Below are 8,661 nucleotides of genomic sequence, written 5' to 3'. Positions count from 1 at the left end.
TGGAATTCACATTTTGAGAGAAATTATATTAGCAAAGAATCAATCAAAATGATAACCTATTGTACCTTGTGTGGTAAAAGGTATCATATACATATTAATACTAACTTAACAACTATTATAGAAGTATATGACTCATGATAGTTATATTTCAACTTCTATGAATACCCATAAGCATTCATTAAAAAAAATAATCCAATAATGTTTTTGATGAGGAAAGAATAAATAAGCTTAAACCAACCTGGTTCGAGCCCAGTCCGACCTGATTGGAATCAAACCAGTTCGGTTTGAGCGACCAGATCGGAATCAAACCAGTTCGGTTTGAGCCTAGTCCGACCAGCTCGGATCGCGATAAACCGACCAAGTCAAGGTCAGTCGAATAAGTACAAAGGCTGAATAACGAGGTAAATCTGAATAAGATTCTAGCCAAAGAAACAGTATTCAGTCACGACTCAACTACTCGTGTTTGAGTAGGACTCAATGACTAAGAGTCAGATCACAACCTAACTAGGGTTTGAGTCTCACTCAAACTCGTACATAGAAAATCTATAAAAAGGTAAAGGAGCACAAGAGAAAGGTACGCTGAATAGAATTATCACTATTCATATTATTATTGTTCATTACTTTCTTGCCTTCCTTAGTCGGATTTCTAACTAGATCGTCGGAGGTGAAAACTCGACCTCCACGATCGCGCTCATCTTTGCAGGTTCAACCGGCTGAAGGGACGAACAGGATTGTGCAGCAACAGTTTTATATGTGAGTGGACTCAAATACAATCTTCTCATTGTAAGTCAAATATGTAATGGTGGGTATAAAGTCCTTTTCACTAAAGAAGGATGTGAAATCAAGAAGTCAAAGAATGGCAAAACAGTGGCTCAAGGAACTAGGACTACAGGAAACTTAAATGTCCTATCAAATGCTAGTGAAGACAGGTGCATGGTGAGTCAAGAGGATAAAACCTTGTTATGGCACAGGAGGCTGAGGCATATAAATTTCAAGAATCTTGCCAAGCTCAGTAAGAGGGAAATTGTGAGAGATCTTCCAAAGATTAAGAGGCCTACAAATCATGTATGTGATACATACATACATACATACATATATATATATATATATATATATATATATATATATACATACATATATATATATATATATATATATATATATATATATATATATATATATATATATATATATATATATATATATATATATATATATATATATTAGGCAAATCAGAATGGAACAGTAAAAACATAACCAAACCAACCATCAGGCCTCAAGCCCCAGTAAACTGAATAACCCATTGAGGAAGCAATGATGATCAACAAAAAAGCTACTAGCTTGTAGAGGTTTCTCTGAGGAGTAATTCCTCTAACATTGTCATTCTCCCTAACCAATTAACCATTCTAATGGAAAAGGAGACTATTCGCTACTTTGGTTATTGTTGTAATTTTAATAGTTTTATTTGAAAATTTCAAAGTTTCATTTATTAAGAAGTTTGTGTCTTGACCCCTCCAAAAAAAAGGTTTGTGTCTTTTGCTAATAGACATCTAAATAACCATTAGGTACCTCTAAAAATGCATTATTCTATATTAGATTGTTTGCTTTTGCAAATAATCCAGCTATTAGAAGGAACTTAGTTTAGTTACTTGAACAAATTAAGAAAAAACATATCAAATTGAACTAATCTAAACAAAGTGACTTCAACTAATTAAAATATCAAGTTTAGTTAGATCCATTAGGGCTCTTTCACGTAGAAATATATATATATATATATATATATATATATATATATATATATATATATATATATATATATATATATAAAGGTTATGATTCGTATAAAATTTAAAGCATCACTGGTAATTAAAAAAAAAATTCAAATTGTAGAATAGATATATTATCAATTTTATAATTCAAACCCTACCTAGGGAGAGTATGAGATTATTTAAAGGGATGCAACCAATTTTTTTTCTAAGAGTTTCATGTTAAGGTTGCGTATATATATATATATATATATATATATATATATATAAAGGTTATGATTCGTATAAAATTTAAAGCATCACTGGTAATTAAAAAAAAAAATTCAAATTGTAGAATAGATATATTACCAATTTTATAATTCAAACCCTACCTAGGGAGAGTATGAGATTATTTAAAGGGATGCAACCAATTTTTTCTAAGAGTTTCATGTTAAGGTTGCGTGTCATACATCAAAGCAAAATTGACATGACTACATATATATAATCATATTACCTCCGTAATGATAATATGGTCATTTAAAAACTAATATCTGGCAGGCCATGGCCTTACATAAGAGATAATTTTAGGGATAATTATTGTTGTCCCCTTGTACTATAACTTAATTGCTATTTTATTCCTTATATTTTTAAATTACTAATCTAACTTTAAACTTCACTTGTAATTATTGTCGTCCAGACTGTTAAACTCCATCAATTAAACGATGATGTGACAATTTTATTTATTTAAAAATTACAAAATAATCCTAAGGTTTTATTCTACTTATTTATACTTTATACTAAATTATATTATTATCTTAGTAATTAGGAAAAAATTAACCCTACTTGGGTAGCTTTTTTTTTTTTTTTTTTAATCTTTTTTTATATTTACTTTTCAATTTGGTGTTAGCTTTTTAGTTTTTGTTATTCATTTTTCAATTCCATGTTATCATTTTATATTTTCATTTATTTACTATCTAATTTGACGTTATCAATTTTAGGAAGTTTCTTCTCTTAGCAGAAAAATAATAATTTAGGTAATTTTTTTTTTAAAAATCAAAATAATAAGAATACAATTTTAAATTGGTACTTGATATGGTTTTTTTTTTTTAAATTAGGATAGTATTGTAGTTTGACTTTAAATTAGAAGGATAAAATAGACATTAAACATTTAGCTGTAGCGGTTTCTTAATGCCGTTAGAATTGAGGGGGACAACAGTAATTTCTTAAAAAGTATGGTCCTTTTAATAATTAAACTATAGTACAAAATGACAACACTAATTATCCAATAATTTTATATTTTAAACCCTAACTAAAGAGAGTGTAAGATTATTTAATTCTAAGAGTTTCAATTTTAAGAAAAACCTCTTATACAACTTCTGTTTGCAATCAATTACTTTTAGAATCCGATCCTGTGTGGATTCATACCTACACTATTAGGTCAATCGATCGGCTTTAAATAATCTCTTCTTTGAAATTAGAAAATAACATATTATGAATCAAATTCTAACGGCAATTCTTGATATCGGTGTGAAGAGTCTTTGAGTATATATATATAGAGAGAGGATAGGAGAAAACCTAGAAATTCAAAGCGTATAACGAAGGGAAGGAAAAGAAACGATCGAGCAGAAAAGTGAGAACCGCTCTAGGTAATCTGATATACGCCTCTCTCTTCACCTTTTCTTCTTTCCGTAGAGAAATATATGTTCTAGTTTCTATTTCTTCTTGATAGTTCCTGTTTCTTCATGCAGCTTTTTCTTACATCCGTTATGTATAGCCTCTGAAATTTTTCTGAAGTTGTTCTGATTTGTGTATTGTTTAAAAGGAAGAAAAGAAGTTTATTCAGTTTCGCAGCATGGCTTCATCCAATAAGCGGTTGAAGATGGACACCACTAATGATCGTGGAGTCAAGAATATCATAGATGAACTTCCGGAGGATATTAGGGTGACAATTGCAAACAAATTAGACGTGGAGAACTTTGTTCGCTTTAGTGTGGTTTGCAAGTCCTGGCATCTAACAGCAATGACTTCTAAGAAAATATTGTCATTGCACCAGCGATCTCAGTTGCCGTGGTTAATGTTTTATCCATCTTTTGGTAATATTCCTATGTTTTTCATGCTGAATTTCAAAATATTGAGGCTAAAATTTCCTAAAATCGTCTATGGCTCTCAATGTGTTGGTTCTAATGGAGGATGGCTGATAATGGTGCATAAGGAGGGACCAATTTTTCTTCTGAATCCATTGACCCAAGTTGTAATTCGACTTCCACGGCTAAATACCCTTCCCATTAACGATAAAGTTGACATTATTTGCGATCTCTGCAAAAAAAACTTCATTAATAAGGCTATATTGTTACCTACTCCTGCTCTTGCTGCAAATAATTCTGACTTGGATACCAAGAATTTCATGTATTCAGTAGCAGCTAAGAAGGATAATTGTGTGGTAATTGCTCTTTATTCTGACATTGCATTAGCCTTCTGTACTCCATTGGACAAACGGTGGACTGCTTTGGGATCATACTATAAAGACATTATTCTTTATAATGGGAAATTGTATGCCATTACTGATCGATGTGATCTTAGACTTGTGGAGTTGGCTCCTCGTCCGAAAACAACGAGCTGTAACATTTCTCCTCCAATTGCTTTGGATATCAGCCGTGGTTTAAGATATGAGCGAAACCTTGATCAAAGATACAAGCGAAAGACATATTATTTGGTAGAAAGTTTTGGTGACTTGTTGTTGGTCGCAAGAAGTTGTCAAGATAGACAATATTATCTAAGTCTCACATTCAAGATATTCAAATTAGATTTAAAAAATCTGAGATGGATCCAGGTGGAGGACTTAGGTGATCGTATGATATTTATTGGTAAGAGTACTTTGTCATCTGCATCAACACGTGACTATCCTCAATTTAGAGAAAATTGTATATATTTTACATATAATGAAGATTTCGGTTCGTTTGAACCAAAGGTAGATCAAACAGTAATGGGTACTAGTGTCTTTCACTTAAAAGATAACCACATTGAACCTTTTTTACCAAGTGTTCTGAATGCTTCTCTATATCCAGCTGTTTGGTTCACACCAAGTTCTTGTTAGAGGGGTAGAGGAGGAAGAGGAGGGGTTTAGTCCTGCTATTGAGACAAATACATGGAGTATCTAATTTATGTATTCAAGTGGTTTTTCTATTTTTTATGTTCTTTATGCTTAGGTTGTTACCTTGTTAACTTTTTCTATTATGGAGTATCAAGTGGCTTTGAAAGTTTTGTCTTCAGTTCTATGGTTGAATTGGGGGCTTGTTTTGTATGACAGTGAATTTGCTTATATACTTTTTCTTCTCAAAAGAAATTCATTCATATGCTTAACCAAAATATATCATTATTTAGGTGCAAATCTACATTAATTGAAAGAAAAAAAGAATAAAAATAATATTATGTCCTTATCCATAGTCTACAGTAATCCAACCAAATGATTTTTTCAGGTATGAGAGGAGAGAGTAAATCTTCAGCCATCTTCAATTCGCGAACAAAATCGTGGCATATTAGAAGCGGCAAAAGAACTAAACAAAGAAGGAATAAGGCGGTGTTTGCCCTTTCTCTTCTTCTTCTCTCAGTCTTGTGTGAGGATAAAATAGAGGAAAAAAAGTAGAGAGAATAAATAAGAATGAAAAGATGAGAGATTAAGTAGGAAAATTTTTGGGAATTATAAGTTACTTTACAATTGGGATTTAACTTTTCTTTCCTTAAAAATAGAGCTTAAATGGTATTTCTTAGATAATCATTGAGAATGAAATTTATATTCATTATCTTTACATTCAAAGATTATTTTCAGTATTGGGTGCCAAACAGTGATATTTATGACGGGGAGCACAGACCCACGGCATTACACAACCACAAATTATGTAAGACCTACAAGTAAAAAATAATAAATATTTTAAAAAAATAAACCACATCATCCTAACCCTAGGGGCCCCTTGTAATTCGTGGTCAACAGCCGTTAAGCGAGCATAGAGTTGGAGGAGACAATCCGGACTCGTATTTCACACGTGGAATGAGAAAAACAAGGAAATTTACTTTAATTTTTAAATAATGGGTGTTGGGGGGGGGGGGGGGCATGGGCCCTCTTGGCTTCCATGTAGCTCTGCCTCTGAGATGCTGCATGCTACCCATGCAAAACCTAAAATTAACGTAATTGCATATATGGTGTCTCAGGGTGGGCATATGATCATATTGTATCCATAAGGATGTATAAGGATGTATGGTCATTTAAAAACTGAAATCTACTGACCATGGCTTCATGGAATTGGTGATTTTAATTCAAACCCTGACTAGAGAGGGTTCGGTTCATTTTATTTTATTATTTTTTTAAAGAAAAAAATAAGAAGAAAAAAGAAATGAAAAGAGGAAAACACTAGAGAGGATATGAGATTATTTGAAGGGTTGCGGCTGAGAGGTACGTCTGTTAAAGAAAAAACCTTCAATGCAAATTCTGTTTGGAGTCAATTACCTTTAGAAATCCAATGATCCTTAAGCAATTAGATCAATCAATCGGCTGTAAATAATTTAATTTGGTTAAATTAGATAATGATATATTGAATCAAGCGCGTTAAGCTTAGGTGTGTGTATATAGTTGAGGAGGGAAAACCTAGAAAGTAAAAACTGAAACTGTCCAACGAAGGGAAGGGAAGGAAAAGGAAGGATCGTACGAGAGAGTGAGAACTCTAGGTAATCTGATGTACGTTTGTCTCTCTTTTCTTTTTCTTTCTTTAATGTCTTATTTGCTTTTACCACCGGGGGTGGTTGTCCCAAGCTCACTCCCAAGTGGTTTGGTAAACCTCTTGTCCCAGATTCGAATCCCCTTTGCTCATCTATTTCTTGCATTGGACAGTTGTGTGCTTTTTGGCCTGGCATGAGTGCTACCGCCTTCTGTGGACTATACTAGGCCTCCGGTGGGGCTTTGTTGATGGGGCAAGTGTTTGTGCTAGTAGTGCACAGGGCTAATGCTTGCATAGTCGCACTCGATAAAAAGTCCGAACATTGCGTAGCGGGTGGTGCTAGGTAGCTGTAGCACCACCCGCTACTGCATCCCCTCTTTTTTGTTTACCCAAAAAAAAAAAGTCTTAATTGTTTTTCAATTTGTCTATTGACTTCCTTCATAAGCTGTTGAAGATGGACATCATTGTTGATCATGGCATTAAAAATATCATAGATGCATTTCCAACAGCAAACAAATTAAAGGCGGAGGATTTTCTTCACTTTAGTGTAGTTTGTAAGTGATGCGTCCAAAATCTGCTCAGCACTTAGATCTCCTTGTGAGGACTTGCAAAACGAAAGCGTCAGATGTGGCCTGACCGCTAGGGTCGGGAGTCCACCTCTGAAGGCTAAGTCAGTTGATGAACTTAATCACAAACGGCTTTGCTAGAAGCACAGAGCTAAGGAATGAAAAATTGGGAAAGTGATCTAGATCGTAAGCCCCTGATAGTTTACGTCTACCAGTGTGTATGTGGATTTGAGTCCTTCTCAACTCGTAGGCAAGTAAGGTTTATATAGAGTGTACCTTCGAATCTCCTTCGTTGGATGCACTCGAGCCTTCTTCGGGTAGTCGTTGGATCTTAACAGTTAGATCTGTTGAGCGATAGACTTCTACTAGTTTGAACTAGTAGAGGACTCCTGAGATAACCTCCAGGTTATTCGATGATTATCCCTTCAATGATGATAAGCAACATCCGCCAAGTTGTGCTTGCCGTCATTAGGGTAGTTAACCTAATCCATAAGTCGGATTAGGGCGTGCCTGTAGCTGATTTAGTTTTCTTCCTCAACAAGCTATCTTCTGGATCCGGTTCGCTCGGAAGCGAGTCGATTCCCTCCGTCTCGACCGGGGTAGAGGGTCAAACCGAGTATGAACAGGTTCGATCATATTTACTCCGTATCACGAGCCCCCCAGACCAAGCGTTCGGTCGATCCCGAGGGCTTGGTTTTTAACTGGGTTCTTCGTCAGGCAATAGTCTCTGCGTATCCCACTAAATGTCATATCACATTTAATGCGGTGGTCACTTTTCCTCGAGCGTTGTGAGGGCAATGCCACGAGTCTCTTTGCAGTCGATCTATCATGGCTCACGTAACCTAAGCGACGGTTTCTGAACGCCTGTTTTGGATTCGTGAGTTCAAACTTTCAAAACATCTTCCAATCTCGACCGTTGATGCTGAATCAATCTCGATCGTTAAGATCCCCGAACACTCGTGCGGGTGCTTAAAAGCGGTTCGTTGTCTTCGTAGGTTTCATTCTTCTTGTCTGGAATTTGAACCTTCGTCGTCTGCTTCGCGCCTTCTCCTCTCGAGCCTTTGCTTCACTGAATCAGTAAGTTTACTGATCCTTTTGCAAAGTTTAAACTTCCTGTCTCCAGTCTTTTTTTTTGTACCTTACTGAAACTAGTAAGGAGGATAATAGGGTTTCTTCTTCCCTGGTACCCAGTGTTAGTAATAGTAGTGGTAACGAAGCGTGGTAACGAAGCTTTTGCTTCCCTTCCTTCCGAGCAGTTAGATAGTGATAACAAAACCCTAACGTCCTCTTGGCGCGAATTTGCTAAAGTTTTCCAAAAAAGTTTAGAAAGAAAAGCCGAAACTTCTTCCGCCCCTCCTGAGTCTGGATCTTCCAAGAGTCCTAGGGTGACTGTCGAGTCTTCTAGGCAGTCAAAACAAACCTCCAGGTCTAATGGCGGACCTGGCTCTGTTCCCTCCGCTTACAGGGAGGAAACCCTCCTTTCGGCAATCCAGGGTTTTGATTTTCCTTCTTCTTATCATATTAGGGCTCCTCATTTTGATGAGAGGGTTGACTCGACCCTTTCGGGCGAGTTTTCCCTGTACATAGATGTACTGGAAAGTGGGGTTCGCTTTCCTTTTTTCAATCCTTTGTTTTCATCCA

The 8,661-nt window shown here is 35.4% G+C and overlaps 1 protein-coding gene across 1 annotated transcript; it reads left to right on the top strand.

The window, feature by feature from the left end:
• The first annotated feature begins 3,597 nt into the window (after nucleotides 1-3,597).
• LOC149024042 (F-box protein At1g10110-like) lies at nucleotides 3,598-4,903 on the top strand. Its single transcript, XM_089143399.1, has 3 exons — nucleotides 3,598-4,458; nucleotides 4,576-4,713; nucleotides 4,811-4,903. Exons 1-3 carry the CDS (start codon nucleotides 3,598-3,600, stop codon nucleotides 4,901-4,903), a joined length of 1,092 nt encoding a protein of 363 aa, XP_088999525.1.
• Nucleotides 4,904-8,661: the final 3,758 nt, after the last annotated feature.

Source organism: Hakea prostrata, chromosome 2 (genome assembly GCF_041222555.1).
Source record: "Hakea prostrata isolate BN-2017 chromosome 2, UWA_Hpros_2, whole genome shotgun sequence".
NCBI classification, from domain to species: Eukaryota; Viridiplantae; Streptophyta; class Magnoliopsida; order Proteales; family Proteaceae; genus Hakea; species Hakea prostrata.
Note: the sequence above shows the minus strand (reverse complement) of the source record. Positions and strands in the feature narration are given on the sequence as shown.